General features: G+C 58.6%; 1 protein-coding gene across 1 annotated transcript; it reads right to left on the reverse strand.

Moving 5' to 3' along the window:
• Positions 1-1,213: 1,213 nt before the first annotated feature.
• ARRB1 (arrestin beta 1) lies at positions 1,214-16,971 on the reverse strand. Its single transcript, XM_080612731.1, has 16 exons — positions 16,705-16,971; positions 10,784-10,814; positions 10,373-10,433; positions 10,093-10,137; positions 8,988-9,184; positions 8,384-8,443; positions 8,217-8,284; positions 7,104-7,239; positions 6,941-7,025; positions 6,779-6,851; positions 5,669-5,806; positions 5,393-5,476; positions 5,227-5,250; positions 4,138-4,208; positions 3,803-3,854; positions 1,214-1,713 (listed from the first exon to the last, which is right to left on the reverse strand). The coding sequence occupies exons 1-16, from the start codon at positions 16,722-16,724 to the stop codon at positions 1,602-1,604; spliced, it is 1,257 nt and encodes a 418-aa protein (XP_080468857.1). The 5' UTR covers positions 16,725-16,971; the 3' UTR covers positions 1,214-1,601.
• Positions 16,972-18,024: the final 1,053 nt, after the last annotated feature.

Genomic DNA, 18,024 nt, shown 5'->3' on the forward strand with positions numbered 1-18,024 from the left:
GCTGGAGAGGGGCTTGGGACAAGGGCCTGTAGGGACAGGCCAAGGGGAATGGCTTGAACCTGCCCGAGGGGAGACTGAGATGAGCTCGTAGGGAGGATGCTGAGGCACCCATCACCTCCTCTGTGTTCCAGGTGCTCGGACACCCCAGGCCTGTTCCATCTCCCCTGTCCCGAGCCAAGAGACGTGTCCAGGCGCCGGGACTGGTTCTTTATTCTCTTCCCTTTGTCCTTCTGAGTTTAATAAACTAGAATAATTTATTTGACAGACACAGAAACATCACAGAGACGGGGGGGGCCGAGGAGCAGTCACCCAGAACAGTACAAAGGAACCACTTACAAAAGAAGTACCACGCTGCCCATCAGCTTTACCCCGAAACGGGGGGGGGGAGCTCAACTCTTCACCCCCCCCCCCCCCACATCCAGAGGGATGGAGCCATCCCCACGGATCGCTCTCCGATGCCAACGCTGACCGCAACGGCACAATAAATAATGGGAATGGTCTCTTGGTTGTGGTGGGAGATCCAAGACCCCGGTGAGGGTCCATGGGGTGGGAGGGGTGCTGGATGGGCACGAGCACCCGGTGACACACTGGTTAAGGTGGCAAATGCTGTGTGCCCCTTCCCTCCCCATCCCCAAACAGGTGCTTGACCCCATGCAGGCACAGACAGGGGGGAAACATGGACCAGGGGAGCTTGGCAGCTTGGGAATGGGGGAGCCATCCCCAGTGGAACCCCACTGGGAACAAGGTGGTTACACCAAGACCCTGCTGGGGCTCAGAAGGGGCATTTTCAGCCTCTCCCAGTGCAAGCATCGCATGGCTGATGGCATGGATCCATCTGGGATGCGCTTCCCTGCCCTGGCAACCCACAGCTCCCAGCTCCATCCCTCCAGGGAGGCTGCACTGGTGTAAATCCCACTGGAGCTGATGAACCCCCCCCGGGGGCTGGCTCCTTTAGGAGGCTTTTGGGATAAGACCCATCCTGCTGCCTCCTTTCGGAGGCTCAGCCAAGGGCAGGGGCTCCATGGGGCAAAGCCAGGCTGGTGCATCCCACATGCAGCAGGGCCAGACAGGAGGGGAGAGGCTGGGGGTGCAAGGAGGGGACACCCCAAGTGTGTGGGTGCCCTTTCCCATGAGCAGGCTGCCTAGAAAAGACCCAACCCCCCCCCAGATCTGCTGCACCCCCCGACCCCATCCTCCCCATTACAAACTGGTGCTGAGACTGGACTTGGATAGAAAACACATAAAAGAGGCAGCTCATAGGAAAGGGGACACGGGGATGATGGAGGGATGGATGGATTGATTGAGGGATGGATGGAGGGATGGATGGATGGATGGATGGATGGGGAAAAGGGGGTACCAATGGAAGCGGTGCAGCCCCCCCAGTGCTTCCAGTACCCCTCCGGCTGTGCCCTGCAGTGGCTTTGGCAGCTGCATGAAGTGACAACACCAGTGGCACAGCTGGAGGGTTATAATTGCTGTGACCAGCGGGCGAAGCCGGAGCCTCCGGTACAGGTAGAAACCAAACTCCATCATCATACAAAAGGAGAAGCAGCAGGATGTCCCCCCCGGCGGCGGCAGCGGGGACACGGATCGGGGGGGGCTTATCTGTCATTGAGCTGCGGGGAGTTGGTCCGCTCCTCCTCGTCCTCCTTGTCATCCTTCATGCCCTTGAGTCGCTGGCGGGCGAAGTCTTCGAAGACGATGTCGTCGTCGCTGGTGGGGACAGGAGGGAGAGGGGATGTGATGGGGGACGTGGGGGGAGATGGGGTCTGGGATGGTTCGTGCTGCGCTGACAGCCTGCACTGTGGGGGTGCAGCTGAGGGGGGGCTTAAACCTTCGTCCTTCAGCAAAGAACCTTGGGTCTCAAAGGTTGTCATAGAACCATGGAATGGGTTGGGTTGGGATGGGCCTTAAAGATCATAGAACCATGGAATGGGTTGGGTTGGGATGGGCCTTAAAGATCATAGAACCATGGAATGGGTTGGGTGGGAAGGGTCTTAAAGATCATAGAATGGATGGGTTGGAAAGGGGTTTAAAGATCATAGAACCATGGAATGGGTTGGGTTGGAAGGGTCTTAAAGATCATAAACCATGGAATGGGTTGGGTTGGAAGGGTCCTTAAAGATCACAGAACCATGGAATGGGTTGGGTTGGAAAGGTCTTAAAGATCATAGAACCATGGAATGGGTTGGGTGGGAAGGGTCCTTAAAGATCATAGAATGGATGGGTTGGAAAGGGCCTTAAAGATCATAGAACCATGGAATGGGTTGGGTTGGAAGGGACATTAAAGATCATAGAACCATGGAATGGGTTGGGTGGGAAGGGTCCTTAAAGATCATAGAATGGATGGGTTGGAAAGGGCCTTAAAGATCATAGAACCATGGAATGGGTTGGGTTGGAAGGGTCCTTAAAGATCATAGAACCATGGAATGGGTTGGGTTGGAAGGGTCTTAAAGATCATAAACCATGGAATGGGTTGGGTTGGAAGGGTCCTTAAAGATCACAGAACCATGGAATGGGTTGGGTTGGAAGGGTCCTTAAAGATCACAGAACCATGGAATGGGTTGGGTTGGAAGGGTCTTAAAGATCACAGAACCATGGAATGGGTTGGGTTGGAAGGGTCCTTAAAGATCACAGAACCATGGAATGGGTTGGGTTGGAAGGGTCCTTAAAGATCACAGAACCATGGAATAGGTTGGGTTGGAAAGGTCTTAAAGATCATAGAACCATGGAATGGGTTGGGTTGGAAGGGTCTGAAAGATCATAGAACCATGGAATGGGTTGGGTTGGAAGGCTCCTTAAAGATCACAGAACTATGGAATGGGTTGGGTTGGAAGGGGCCTTAAAGATCATAGAAACCATGGAATGGGTTGGGTTGGAAGGGTCCTTGAAGATTGTAGACTCATGGAATTGCTTGGAAGGGGCCTTAAAGATCATGGAATGATTTGGGTTGGAAGAGTCTTAAAGATCATAGAATCATGAAATTATTTAGGTTGGAAAGGTCCCTAAAGATTATAGAATCATAGAATGGTTTGGATTGGAAGGGTCCTTAAAGTTCATGGAATCATGGAATGGGTTGGGGTGGAAGGGGCCTTAAAGATCATATCAAATAGGTTGGGGTGGAAAGGTACTTCATGGTCATAGAATCATGGAATGGATTGGAAGGGTCTGAAAGATCATACAGTGAGGTGAGTTGGAAGGGTCCTTACAGCTCATAGAATCCTGGAATGGGCTGGAATGGTCCTTAAAGATCATAGAGTGGTTTGAGTTGGAAGGGTACTTAAAGATCATGGAATCATTGAGTGAGTTGGATTGAAAGGGTCCCTAAAGATTACAAAATCATGGAATGGGTTGGAAGGGGCCTTAAAGATCATGGAATCATGAAATGGTTTGGGTTGGAAAGGTCCTTAAAGATCATAGAATGAGCTGGGCTGGAAGGGGCCTTAAAGCTCATCTATTTCCAGCATCCGGAACATGCACCTCCATCCCCAGGAACACCATGGGGACACCACAGGGACACCACAGGGACACCATAGGGACATCCCCCCCCCGTCCCAACACACAACCCGGCGGGTGCTTCCTTACTGTGGTTTCTCCTGGGGTGTTTGGAAGCCATGCAAGGAGATGGCAAAGGAGAGAAGAGAGATGTGGGCAGAACATGCGTGGTGGGTTACGTGCACGGGGTTAGTCACCATGGGGTGGGGTTAGTGGGTTAGGGGGTGCCATGAGACCTCTGCCAACCCTCCCCCTTCCCACACAGACCCCACATTGGGTGGAAAACAATAGGGTTTGTGTCTCTTACTTTGTGTCCAGCTCTATCAGGTTCGTATCTATGGGGGCTTCATTCTCTGGAACTGAACAGAGGGATGGCACAGGCTCAGTCAATGCACACACCGGGATCTTCACTGTTGTCCCATTGGATGGGTGAGACCCACCACTGGTGTTTGGCAGCACCAGGGTGATGGGGACACCCCCAAGGACCTGCTGCTTGGTCCACAGGTTCCTCAACACGAGGTGGAAACCTCCATCCACCCAGATAGGGGAGTGGGATGTTCCCCTTTCCCCCCATCCCATCCCATCCCATCCCATCCCATGGAGGTCCTGACCCGCACATGGAGCTGGCTGGTGCCCACTCACCATCCCGATGTGCCGGTTCCTCCTTGGGTTTGGGATGCATCAGGGTGAAGGGCAGCTCCACCGCAACGTCGCTGCAAGAGATGGGGCAGAGCTGGGGTGGGAGCAGCAGCATCACCCCCATCCCTACTGCTGGAGACACCAGCGGGGAGAAACCCTGTGGTACTCTCAGTGTAACCCCTTTAGAGCCACCACGCTCCTTGCTTCAGCTCGACCCATGGTTGGGATCAGCACAAAGCCCCCCCTGGGACAGTGGTTGGGCAGAAGGAGGACATTGGGTGGCCCAAATCTGCTGTTCAGCAGCTTAGAAGCTGCTGAGGATCCAAATCCTCTGGGATTAGGCTGCGTGTCTGTGAGCAGCAGCGGGGTCTGGGCACCTCTGGTGCCATGGGACCATTAAAGCTCATGGAATGGGTTGGGTTGGAAGGGACCTTAAAGCTCATGGAATGGGTTGGGTTGGAAGGGACCTTAAAGCTCATGGAATGGGTTGGGTTGGAAGGGACCTTAAAGCTCATGGAATGGGTTGGGTTGGAAGGGATCCTAAAGCTCATGGAATAGGTGGGGTTGGAAGGGTCCTTAAAGCTCATAGACTCCTGGAATGGTTCACTCAGCATGGTGATGGTGGGAGAGGCTGAATAGGGCCCTGAGCTCCTTCAGGGATGGGGTGGCATGGCCCCAGCATCCCCGGGGAATGGTGAGTGGGCACCAGGAGCCATGGTCCCCACAGACCCCATGTTATGGGACCGATGTGAAGGATGGAGACCAGGAAAGCCCTGGAGACTCCTCCCCACAGCCCACTGATGCTCAGCCCCAAGGAGCCACCTTGGTGCTCTCCTCACCCATGGGCCCTTCTCACACCATCTCCACTGCTCTGACCCAGGGCTGGGGAGATGAAGGATGAGACCCCCATCACCATCCCCAGCCCCACAACTCCTCACCCCACCACCAGCCCCATCTCTGGTGCTTGGCTTTGGGTGAGTGGCGGCCCCAAGAGCGTCCTTTGGATGAGTGTGGGGTGAAGGTGGCAGCAGAGGGGACCAAGGGGGTGGGTTTGGGGTGCAATGGGGTTGCAGGGGTGGGTTGGGGCATTACCTGGAGGCGAGGTCTCCCAGCAACCTGGAGTAGATCAAAGGAGACAACACATCAGTCACCATCCCACCACAGACATGCTCCACCCCACCATTGTATGTCCTCTCCATGCTGCTGAGTCCCAGCAGAGCTTTGGGGGTACCAGCCCAGGGGGGTCCCCATCACTCACCCTCCTCGTGACACCACCAGCTTCACCTTCACCTTGTAGGAGACAATAATGCCCAGGATCTCCTTGTTGGCTCCATCTCTTAACCTGGAGGAAGGGGCAGGTGGGCATCAGTGAAGGGATGTCCATAGGGACCAACCCCTGCATCCTCTTCTAAGCCCCCCCATAGGGTCTCCTGCACCCTGAGCATCCCTCCTGGAGCAGGAGCCCAGCAGGGCTTGGTCCTGCCCCAGCAGTGCTGGTGGGAGCAGAGCCCTGGGGGGGTCATGGTGGGCTCACAGAGTGCTGGAGGCCAGGTTGGTGTCCTCGTGCTTGAGCTTCCCATCCAGCGCCAGGCCCCGCTTCTCCCGGTTGTTGGCCAGGAACGGGGTCAGGGTGTAGACCTTGCAGAACGTCGAGCTCGGGGCCACCATGTCACTGGGGGTGATGGACACCATCAGACAGAGGCTTCCTCACTTCTGATCACCCCCATGGGCCACCCTGGACATCCCAGCCCAGCCTGGGAACATCCCTGTCCCAGGTCCAGTCTGGAGGTCATCTCCATCCCAACTCTATCCTAGAGGTCATGTCCATCCCAAATCCATCCTAGAGGACATCTCCATCCCAAACCCATCCTAGAAGTCATCTTTCCAGACCCATCCTAGAGGACATCTCCATCCCAACCCCAGACATCTTCATCCCAGACCCATCGCAGACATCCCCATCCCAGCCTTGTGAACATCCATCCCAACCAAACACCTATCCCAGACATTTCCATCCCAGCCTGGTGAACATCTCCATCCCAACCCAAGACCCAGCCCAGACATCTCCATCCCAACCCAAGACCCAGCCCAGACATCTCCATCCCAACTCCATCCCAACCCCAGACATCTCTGTCCCAGGTCCATTGTAGAGGACATCTCCATCCCAGACCCAGCTCAAACATCTCCATTCCAGCCTTGAGAACATATCCATGCCAACCAAACGCCTATCCCAGACATCTCCATCCCAGCCTGGTGAACATCTCCATCCCAACCTATCCCGGACATCTCCATCCTAGTGTGGTGAACATCCTTATCCCAACCCCAAATTCAGCCCAGATATCTCCATCCCAAGCCCATCCTAGAGGACATCTCCACCCCAGACCCAGTCCAGACATCTCCATCCCAGCCCCAGCCCGAACATCTCTCTCCCTGCCCCATCCCAGAGCCCCTCTCCACCCAGGAGGACACAGATGGTGACATCCCCAAGGCACCATCAGCAGGGGGTTTCCATCTCCCCGCTCCTCCCACCAGGACCTGCTCGCTGAATGCAACATCCCACTGGTGCTGCACTGGAGCAGGAGACCTCCAGGGCTCCTGCAGGGCTCCATGAGGTCCCTCATGCTGTCCCCAGGCAGCAGGTACTCACTCCGCGTCCTCCACGGCCACCGGGCACTTGTACTGGGCGGTGTTGAAGAGGCAGATGTCCGCGTACTGGCGCACTGGGGCGAGAGATGGAGCCACGGGGGTCAAGGAGGACCCCAATGGGGACGGGGACAGCAGCAGGGATGGCCACATCCACGCTCCTCACCTGAGATCTTGATCTTCTTCACCGTCTTGTTGGTGTTGTTGGTGACGTGGACGTTGACGCTGATGGGTTCTCCATGGTAGTAGATCTGCGGAGGGCCGAAGGGAGGACAAGGAGGTCTCCATCACCTCTCACAGTGTCCCCCCCCTCCCAGGTCCTCACCCACCTCCTTGTCCAGGGAGGCCTCGAGGTGCAGGGGTTTGTCGGACATGAGGAACTGCCGCGTGGTCTCTGCCATGGGCTGGGGGCCGGGGCGCTCCGGCGCGTACTGCACCTTCCGGATGACCAAGCGCACCGAGTTCCTGTGGGATGGCGACAGCAGAACCTCTGCCCACGGGGTCTTGCTTGGCCCGTTTTGGGTCAGACCCTTGTTTGGGGCAGGAGGAGGATGCTGCGAGGGGCAGCTCCATGGTCAGTCCAAGCAGGGTCATCCACAGTGGTGGATGTCTCCATCCCAGCCCCAAGATCAGCTCTGATCCATCCCTACTCTAGCAAGCATCTTTATCCCATCTGCATCCCAAAGAACACCTCTGTCTTGGACAGCATCTCCATCCCAATCCCAGCCTGGAGAGCATCTCCATCCCAATCCCAACCTGGAGATCATCTCCATCCCAATCCCAGCCTGGACAGCATCTCCATCCCAATCCCAGCCTGGAGAGCATCTCCATCCCAATCCCAACCTGGAGAGCATCTCCATCCCAATCCCAACCTGGAGAGCATCTCCATCCCAATCCCAGCCTGGACAGCATCTCCATCCCAATCCCAGCCTGGACAGCATCTCCATCCCAATCCCAGCCTGGAGAACACCTCCATCCCAATCCCAGCCTGTAGAACACCTCCATCCCAATCCCAGCCTGGAGAACATCTCCATCCCAGCTTCACCCTGATGAACATCATCATCCCAACTCCAGCCCTACCCTAGCAAACATCTCTGTCCCAGTCCCATCATGGAGGACATCTCCATTCCAGCCAGAGCCTAAAGGACTTCATTCCAGCTCCAGACCCAGCACAGATCTCTCCATCCCAGGCCCAGCCTGGTGAACGTCATCCCAACTGCAGGCCCAGCACAAGACATTTTTGTCCCTTCCCCATCCTGGAGTTCACCTCCATCCCAACCCCATCCTGGAGTTCACCTCCATCCCAACCCCATCCTGGAACTCAGCTCCATCCCATCCCCATCTCACTCACTGTGGGTACCAACCCGGGGTGCCCCTTCCCCACTGGGCACAGCCCTGGCCAGCCCCTTAGTGATGGGGATGGATGGATCCTCTCCACTCACCTTTTGTGGATCTTCTCCTCCAGGTTCTCGGCACAGAAGGCTTTGACCTCATAGTCCACACCACAGGCCTGGGAACAAGGAAGGGGCAGAGAAACCCCTTTGCACCCCCATAGGAGGGGACCCCAACCAGCATCTGGTCACCGTGGACAAGGATGGGGGGACTTTACCTTCCCCGTGTCCTCGGGGCCTGGCTGCAGCGTGACGGAGCAGGGCAGGTTGGGGGGGATCTGGAGGAGAAAGGGGGTTAGAAACGGATGGGACCCTCAAACCCAAACCAGCTTTTAGCCCTGGAGACCCAAGGGAACATCTCATGGACATGGAGCTGCTGGAGCAAGTCCAGAGGAGGCCATGAGGATGAGCAGGGGCTGGAGCAGCTCCTGTATGGAGCCAGGCTGAGAAAGTTGGGGCTGTTGAGCCTGGAGAAGAGAAGCTGCGTGGAGACCTCAGAGCAGCTTCCAGTGTCTGAAGGGGGCTACAAGGATGCTGGGGAGGGACTCTTCATCAGGGACTGCAGTGACAGGACAAGGGGTAATGGGTTCAAACTGAAACAGGGGAAGTTCAGGTTGGAGATAAGGCAGAAGCTCTTCCCTGTGAGGGTGCTGAGGCGCTGGCCCAGGGTGCCCAGAGAAGCTGTGGCTGCCCCATCCCTGGCAGTGTTCAAGGCCAGGTTGGACACAGGGGCTTGGAGCAAGCTGCTCCAGTGGAAGGGGTCCCTGCCCGTGGCAGGGGTTGGAGCTGGAGGAGCTTGAAGGTGGCTCCGGCAGCACCCACCTCGAAGGTGAAGGGGTACGCGTGCTCGCCCAGCTTCTTGATGAGCCGCTCCTGCAGCCGCGTCAGGGGCTTCTTCTCCTCAGGCAGGGGGGGGAAGGCCTGAGCGTTGGCCACGAACAGGTCCTTGCGGAACGTCAGCCCCAGCACGTCCAGGTCCTCGCGCCCATAGCGGAAGGCGCAGGTCAGCGTCACAAAGACTGCGGGGGGACAAGGGTAAGGGCTGGTGGCATCGTGGTGTGGTGACATCATGGCATGGTGACATCATGGCATGGTGACATCATGGCATGGTGGCATCATGGCGTGGTGACATCATGGCATGGTGACATCATGGCATGGTTGTATCATGGCATGGTGACATCATGTCATGGTGGCATCATGGCGTGGTGACATCATGTCATGGTTATATCATGGCATGGTGACATCATGGTGCGGTGACATCATGGTGCAGTGACATCGTGTCATGGTTGTATCATGGCATGGTGGCATCCTGGCATCACACCATGGTGACATCATGGTGTGGTGACATTGTGGAGTGGTGGTATCCTGGCATGATGGCATTGTGGTATGATTGTATCATGGTGTGGTGGCATCACAGCATGACACCATGGCATTATGGTATCATGGCATAATGGTATCATGGCATGGTGGGATCATGGTATGGTTGTATCATGGTGCAGTAGGATCATGGCATCACGGCATGGTGACATCATGGTGTGGTGGTCTCATGGCATGGTGGCATCACAGTATGGTGACACAACAGCATAATGGCATGGTGGCATCACGGCACAATGGTATTATGGTGTGGTGGTATCACTGCATCACCATGGTGACACCACGGCATGGTGGCATCATGGCAAGGTGACACCATGGCTCATCCCACCAGCACCGGGAAGCGATGGCAGCTCCCAGGATGTGCTATGGAGATGGGGCTGCACCCAGGGACCACCCAGATGCACCTTGGGGTGCCCACCACAAGCCCCCGTCCTCTGCAGGACCGGGCACCCCCCATGGGGACCAGGGGCTGCAAAATGCACCTGAGGTCCCAGAGATGCCACCACCTGCCCCATGGCGGTGCCACCCCTGAGGGACCCTGGGCACCTGTTACCTTTCCTCTCCTTCAGGTACTCAGGGTCCACCAGCACCACGCCATCTGCAAGGGAACAGCACAGGGTCAGGACACGCCGGTGGGGACAGGAGGGGACACAGCTCGAGATGTCCCCCCTTTAGAGAGGCATCACCCCAGAGCTGCATCCAAGGCTGGGTTATGGGGACACGGTGGCACATGGGGACATCTCCTGGGGGGTTCCTGCTCCCCAGAACCCTCCCTCCCACCCAGCAGAGCCGACCCCAATGTGCCCCCCCGACTGAGCCCCATCCCCACGTACCCACAGGGTCCACCACGTCGATGTGGTCCACGAAGTCCCTCTTGCCCAGGTAGACGGTGAGCTGCAGGAGGAACGTGGGGACATGGATCTTGGGACCATGATGGCAGAGCTCCAGGGGGTCTCCTGGGGTCCCCTCGTGTGGTCACCACCCCCTGAGTCCATCCCATCACCCCATGGTCCCCATGTGCTCCCCCTGGAATATGGCATGGAATACTGGGAATGATGGAGAGGTGATGCCAGCTCCAAGCTCCGGCACCAGCCCCCATCCTGCCGTGCCTCAGTTTCCCTTCCCGATGCTCAGGGCATCTTTGGGATGGGAGACGGACCCATGGATTCATTCCTGGGATCTGGGATGGGATCACCCGGGAAGCACCACACCACCCCCCCCAGTTTTCCCAGCATCCCACTCACCTTCCCGTTGGGACTGGCTTTCTTGAACACCCTGCAAAGCAAAGGGAAGGGGTCAGCGGGTGGGACACGGGGCACCCATGGGTGCTGCGGGCTGGGACCTGGCCCCACCACAACCGGCTCCAGCAGCAGCCGGGGCCAGCCCCGTGCCTCAGTTTACCCTCATGTGCACAGTGCAACACAAGGGGCTGTGCGAGGACTAGTTCAAAGAGCACTGCAAGGGTCCTGCTATGCAGTGTGCAGTGTGATGCAGTGCAAGGAGCAGTGCTAGGGTCCTGCTATGCAATGTGCAGTGTGATGCAGTGCAAGGAGCAGAGCAAGGGTCCTGCTATGCAATGTGCAGTGTGATGCAGTGCAAGGAGCAGTGCTAGGGTCCTGCTATGCAATGTGCAGTGTGATGCAGTGCAAGGAGCAGTGCAAGGGTCCTGCTATGCAATGTGCAGTGTGATGCAGTGCAAGGAGCAGTGCAAGGGTCCTGCTATGCAGTGTGCAGTGTGATGCAGTGCAAGGAGCAGTGCTAGGGTCCTGCTATGCAATGTGCAGTGTGATGCAGTGCAAGGAGCAGTGCAAGGGTCCTGCTATGCAATGTGCAGTGTGATGCAGTGCAAGGAGCAGAGCAAGGGTCCTGCTATGCAATGTGCAGTGTGATGCAGTGCAAGGAGCAGTGCTAGGGTCCTGCTATGCAGTGTGCAGTGTGATGCAGTGCAAGGAGCAGTGCTAGGGTCCTGCTATGCAATGTGCAGTGTGATGCAGTGCAAGGAGCAGTGCAAGGGTCCTGCTATCCAGTGTGCAGTGTGATGCAGTGCAAGGAGCAGTGCTAGGGTCCTGCTATGCAACGTGCAGTGTGATGCAGTGCAAGGAGCAGTGCTAGGGTCCTGCTATGCAATGTGCAGTGTGATGCAGTGCAAGGCGCTGCAGAATGGCCCTGCCAAGCAAAGAGCAAGGAGCAGCCTAAGCTGCAAAGTGCAGAGCCAAGGCCCTGCCATGCAAAGTGCAGTGCACGGCACCCAGCACCCAAACACCAGCACCCAGGATGCTGCTGTTCCCAGGGCCTTCATCCCCATCCTTCATCCTCCATCCTGATAGATGCCCAAAGACCAAGGTGTCCCCCAAAATCCCTCTGGAAAGACCCCACAGGGAAAGGATGTGGGACCAACATCCCACCGCAGTGCTGGGATTGCTGGAGCAGGCAGGATGAAGCCAGCATTCCCGGTGTGCCTGATTTCGGAAGCTGGTCCAAGCTGTTCTGGCATGAAGCCACCATTAATGGGTTCTCCTCGGATAATCCCTCCCCGCCTTTAAATTCCATTAAAGCCATCCGGGAAGATTAGTAACCAGGGGTCTGGCCGGGAACAGCAATTCCCAAGGCCGGGCTCTGCCTGGAATACCCGGAATTCCTCCAGGATCTGCCTGCACCTGGCCATGAGCCACTGGGTTTTGCAAGCACAAGCAGGGAAGGAAAAGGGAGCGGTGACGTTTGGGACAGGCCCAATGTGTGGTACCCAAGCCGGGGGTGACCACAGTGATGGGGATGCTCCATGCACTGGGGTGACCCTCAGCCATGCCCAGGTGCCAGAGTGACCTCAGCACTGTGGCCCCACATCCCTGCATCTGTGTCCTCACATCCTGTATCCCTGCATCCCTGTGTCCCCACATCTCTGCATCCTTGTGTCCCTGCATCCCCACATTCCTGCATCCCCACATTCCTGCATCCCTGTATCCTTATATATATATATATATATAAAGCATCCCATATCTCCCTATGTATAAGGATGCATCCCTGCATCCTTACATTCCTGTGTCCCCACATCCCACCCCATTGAGAGCCATAGGGCCCAGCAGGGCCTGGCCAAGCAATTCCTATGGAATGCAGCAGGATTCAGCCCAGAGTCAGGATGACACCGAGGGAGCTGGAGAGGGCTGGGGGGGGTGGTTTATTCCCTTGATCCCAACTCCATCCCAGGAGACAACCGGAGCTGCTGATAAATCCTTTGGCAGGCCCATAAACACCTGGGAACACCAGGAATGCCAAGAACATCCAAACAGCCCTTCCCAGGGGACCTCTAATTGCCATTGCCATGGGTGGGATGCTCAGCATCCCCAGGGCACAGGGTGGGAACCGGATCCTGTGCTGGGAATGCTGCTGGAATTAAATATAGGGGGAGGGATATAAAGGGCCTGGGCTCATCGTCAGGGCTGGGGATGCAGGTGCCGGGTCCTGATCCCAAGTGGATGCAGGCACCAGATTCTGATCCCAAGCCACACTGGGAAGCCCTGGGAAACATGGAGCAGCCAGTAACGAAGCCCGGTGGGAGTGGGATGGATGGAGGGGTGTGATCAATGGAGCAGTGGGATGGATGGAGAGTGGGATGGATGGAGGGGTGGGATCAATGGAGCAGTGGGATGGATGGAGGGTGGGATCGATGGAGCGGTGGGATGGATGGAGAGTGGGATGGATGGAGGGTGGGATCAATGGAGCAGTGGGATGGATGGAGGGTGGGATCGATGGAGCGGTGGGATGGATGGAGAGTGGGATGGATGGAGGGTGGGATCAATGGAGCGGTGGGATGGATGGAGAGTGGGATGGATGGAGGGTGGGATGGATGGAGGGTGGGATCAATGGAGCGGTGGGATGGATGGAGAGTGGGACGGATGGAGGGTGGGATCAACGGAGCGGTGGGATGGATGGAGAGTGGGATGGATGGAGGGTGGGATCAATGGAGGGTGGGATCAATTGGTGGAAGGTGGGACCAATAGAGGGGTGGGATGGATGGGGGGTGGGATCAATGGGTGGAGGGTAGGATCGATGGGGGGTGTGATGAATAGAGGGGTGGGATGGATGGAGGGATCGATGAGGGGTGGGATCAATGGAGGGGCGGGATCAGTGGGGGGTGGGATTAATGGAGGGCAGGAAACAACCACCCACAGCTCCCTCCTCCCTGGCACCACCAGCACCCACCTATGAGGGACCCACTGAGCCCCGTGCTATGGATGCAGGAGCCCTGTGCAGCCCCACATATGGGTGCAAGGGGTCCCGCAGAGCCCAGGACCTGCACGGGCCCATGCTGTGGGTGCAGGACCACGGGCAGCCCCTATGGCCACACATCCCAAGGACCATCCCTATCCCAAAGCACCCCCGGGAGCAGGGAAGGGGCACGCAGGGACAGGGCGGCCCCATGGTTCTACCCTGCTCAATGCCGGGAATGAGGGCACGGACACAGCCCCTTCTCCTGCTGCTGGATCCGGAGGGAAGGAAGGAGGAAGCGCGGGGCCTTCCCTCCCCTTCCAGCCCTTCCTGGTGCTGACACCAGGCAGGAAACCAGCACCAGCACCGCTGCCCATCCCTGCCAATGCATGGATGGAGCCCCAGTATTCCCAAACCCCTGCGCAAAGCCAGATCCCACCTTTCCCTCTCCATCCCATTGATCTGGGCCTCAGCACCGCTTCATTTGGTGGCTGCTAATTGAGTGGGCTCCGTTTGATCTGGGTCAGGGACATTGATCCCATTCCCATGGGATTGTGCGGGGTCCCACAGCCTGAGGCCATCGATTGCCTTTGAACTGGGGATGGAGGAGCCGGGCCCTGCACCGGCTGCTCCCGCTAATGGGGCCGGTGGCAGCTCCAATTATCCTGACCCTCATTAGAAGGGACCTCTGGGAATACCGGAGCCGCCAGGAACCACATCACACGCTCCAGTACAACCCCACTGGCTCCGGGCCAGCCGCGCTGGGATGAGCCGGGAACGCCGGGACAGCACATCCCAGAGCCAGAGCATCCCATGGGTCCCATCCCGTATCCCCGCTGCATCCCGTATCCCATCTGCATCCCTGCCAGGCTCGGTGGCAGCAGCCCCCAGCCAGGTCGAAGCTTTGCCGCCGGCTCCCTTGGCAAGGAAGCGCCTTGGCTGTGGGATTCGGGATGTGTCTGGATCCTGCTGTTATTCCCAGAGTTTGTTCTCCAAACAACATCCAGGAAGCAGGAGTCTCCCCTCCCGGGCCACCTTCCAGGGCTCCTTCTCTTCCTGCTGGAGATCCCCGTCCCGCTCCCGGACCTTATGGCTTCATCCATAGGGATGCAGAAGCCACGGTGTACTTTGGTGCTGCGGAGGGGCAGGATGGGATCAGAGGCCATGGGGAAGGGCATGGATGGAGCCCTGGTGCCAACCAGGGGCCGGTCTCCCGTGCTAGGACCACCATGGCTCAAACCCACTGGGGCCAATGGGTACCCATGGGGCTGGATGCCGGAGCACTGAAGGGACTCAGCGGGAAGCTGGGAATGGTGACACATGGAGACACCTCAGCCGAGGCCCCCCAAGCACCCCACGGATGGGTCCCACATCCTGCATGGAGCACCCAGAGACCCCACGCCCTTGCAGCACCCAGGCTGGTCCCTTGGTGACCCCCAAGGAATCCATAGAAACGATGCTTTTGGAGTGTCCGGTGGGAAAGCAGCTCCCGCAGACAGACCCCAAGACCTCTCTCTGGTGGTTCTGGGATGAATCCAAGTGGATCTGGGGTCAGAGCTCCAATCTGGAGCCGAAAGGGAGATTTCTCAGCCTAAATCCCCCCCCCCCCTGCTTCCAGCTCCCTCCGTACGCACTGCGTGGGCAGGGAGAAGATCAGCTCATTCCTCTCCTGCCTTCCTACGGGAATGCCGCTCCCCCAGCACCCAAAAGCCTCCTGGGGCCGATCCGGCTGCATCCCAGGGCTTGTGGAACCCAGTGGGTGCTCCAGCCCCACTGCTACGAGCCCCACATCTCTTGGGTGCTGCTCACCCGCTCCAGGGGTGCAAGACGCTGGGTATCCCGAATTAGGGATGCTGAGCCGGGGGGATGCGGATGCTGTCAGGCAGCAACACCCAGCACCAATACCCCCCCCCCCAGTGCTTGGGGGGGTCAATGGGAACCCCCAAATCCCATCCTGCCCCCCCAAAAGGATGCAGCGCTTCTGGAAGGTTCTGCCCAAGCAAGGCTGGACCCCCTCGTCCTTCCCTCCTGCCGTGGGGCACGGTGATGGCACCGGATGCCCCGAAGCCCCATGGTCCGGTCGCTCCGGTGCTATGGGGAAGGGGGTGACGGGAGGGTGATGCCACCCCCCAACTGGTCCCGATGATGGGGGGCAAACAGGAGCCCTCTGGAATAGCTGGTCCTAAATAAGGAATGCTGGGGAGGTCCCAAGGGACAGGGAGCTGCCAGGTAGGGACAGGGTGATGGATGGCACCGAGGTGGAGCATCAACCCCTCGGTCACCCCCAGAGCTGGCTGGGGACGGGGTGTCACTGGGGACACCCCAAACCCCCATCCATGGGTGGTGGGGTCACTGGGACCCCCCACTCCAGGCTGCCATATCCCAAGGTGGGATTTCCATGGGGCTGCTGCATTCCATGGCGCTGGCAAAGGCCGGGTGAAGGGTCCCCCCGTCCCCATCATCAGGGGGTCCCCAAAGGGTGGCATCCGCCGGGGTGACCCCCATGGGTGCCACACGCTGCCATGGTGCATGGCACTTCCCCCTGCCCAAACGCTGGGGGGGGGCAGACCAGAGCCCAGCACCCCCATGGGGGTCACCGCAGCTTCCCCATTGGAATCACAAACGGGATAAACCGGATGACAGCGCTCAGCCCCCCGCATCCATCCAGCCTCCAAACGAGACGGGAAGAGAGCAGCGGCGCCGCGGACCCACAGCGGGGCAGGAAGGGATGCGGAACCCACACACCCCGCACCCCACATCCCCCTGCGCCCCATCAGCCCCTGGCTGAGCCCCGCACCCCGACATCGAGGGACCCCCCCTCGGGCGCAGCGGTGCCCAGATGTGGCGGCCGAGCCCGGGGCTGGGTGCAGGCAGCGGGCGGGCAGCGCGGACCGGGAACACCTCCCCCGACCCCGTCCCCGCCATTCCCGTTGCCCCCGCTCCCCCTCGCCCCGCTCACCGGGTGCCTTTGTCTCCCATGGCCCCGCCGATCCGCGGGCAGCTCCACCGGGAAGCGCCGGCCGGGCTTGGAAAATTACTGGCAGGACGGCGGCGGGGAGAGGAGGCGGCGGGGCGGGCGCTGGGCCCGGGGAGAGCTCGGTGCAGCCCGGTCCGGAGCGGCTCGGTAGGGACCGGAACGGCACGAACCGGCTCGGTTCAATTCGGAACGACTCGGCCCGGCTCGGCTCCGGCTCGGGCGCTGCCGAGCGCAGCCCCGCGGCGCTGCCGCCGCCTCCGACCGCCCCCGAGCGCCCCCGAGCGGCCCCGAGAGGCCCCGGGGCGGGAGAGGTTGGGGGGGGGGGGAGTGGGCGGGGGGAAGGGGAAGGGAGGGGGGAGGGAGGGAAAGGAGGGGCTCTCCCCCCCCCCCCCCGCGCGTGCACGTGCACGTGCACAAGGGGGGGCGAGCGCTCGTGCACAGACAGGCGCGCACACGTGTGCATGCGGGGGGGGGTGTGCGTGAACACACACGAACACACGATCCCCTTTGTGCGTGAGCACCTCTCTGAGCACACACATGCACACACACATGCACACACACATGCGCACACACATGCGCACACACACACGCACACGCACACATGTGCACACACATGTACGCACATGTATACATACATACACACGTGCACACACAACTGTGCACACGCACACACACATGTGCACACACACGTGCCTGTGCACACATGTTCACAGACACACCATGATCACAGACCCCATGTGCATATGCACACCTCATGTGCACACGCATCCCATGTGTACATACACCCTTGTGTGCACACGCACATCCCTCCTTGTGCACACACACCCATGTGCGCACACACACATGCACACCCATGCACACACGCACATATGTGCACACACACGTGCACACACACATGCACACACACATATGTGCACACACATATGCACACATACATATGTGCACACACATGCACACACACATATGCACACATACATATGTGCACACACATATGCGCACACACATATGCACACATACATATGTGCACACACACATGCGCACACACATATGTGCACACACATATGTGCACACACATATGCACACATACATATGTGCACACACACATGCACACACACATATGCGCACACACATATGCGCACACACATATGCGCACATACATATGTGCACACACACGTGCACACATACATATGTGCACACACACGTGCACACACACATGTGCGCACACACACGTACAGGCCCCTCCGCGCACGCGCGTGTCCGTCTGTTCCCCCCCTCCGTGAGCTCACACGCACCCCCTGGGAC

Source organism: Psittacula echo, assembly GCF_963264785.1.
Source record: "Psittacula echo genome assembly, chromosome: 3".
Taxonomy (NCBI): domain Eukaryota; kingdom Metazoa; phylum Chordata; class Aves; order Psittaciformes; family Psittacidae; genus Psittacula; species Psittacula echo.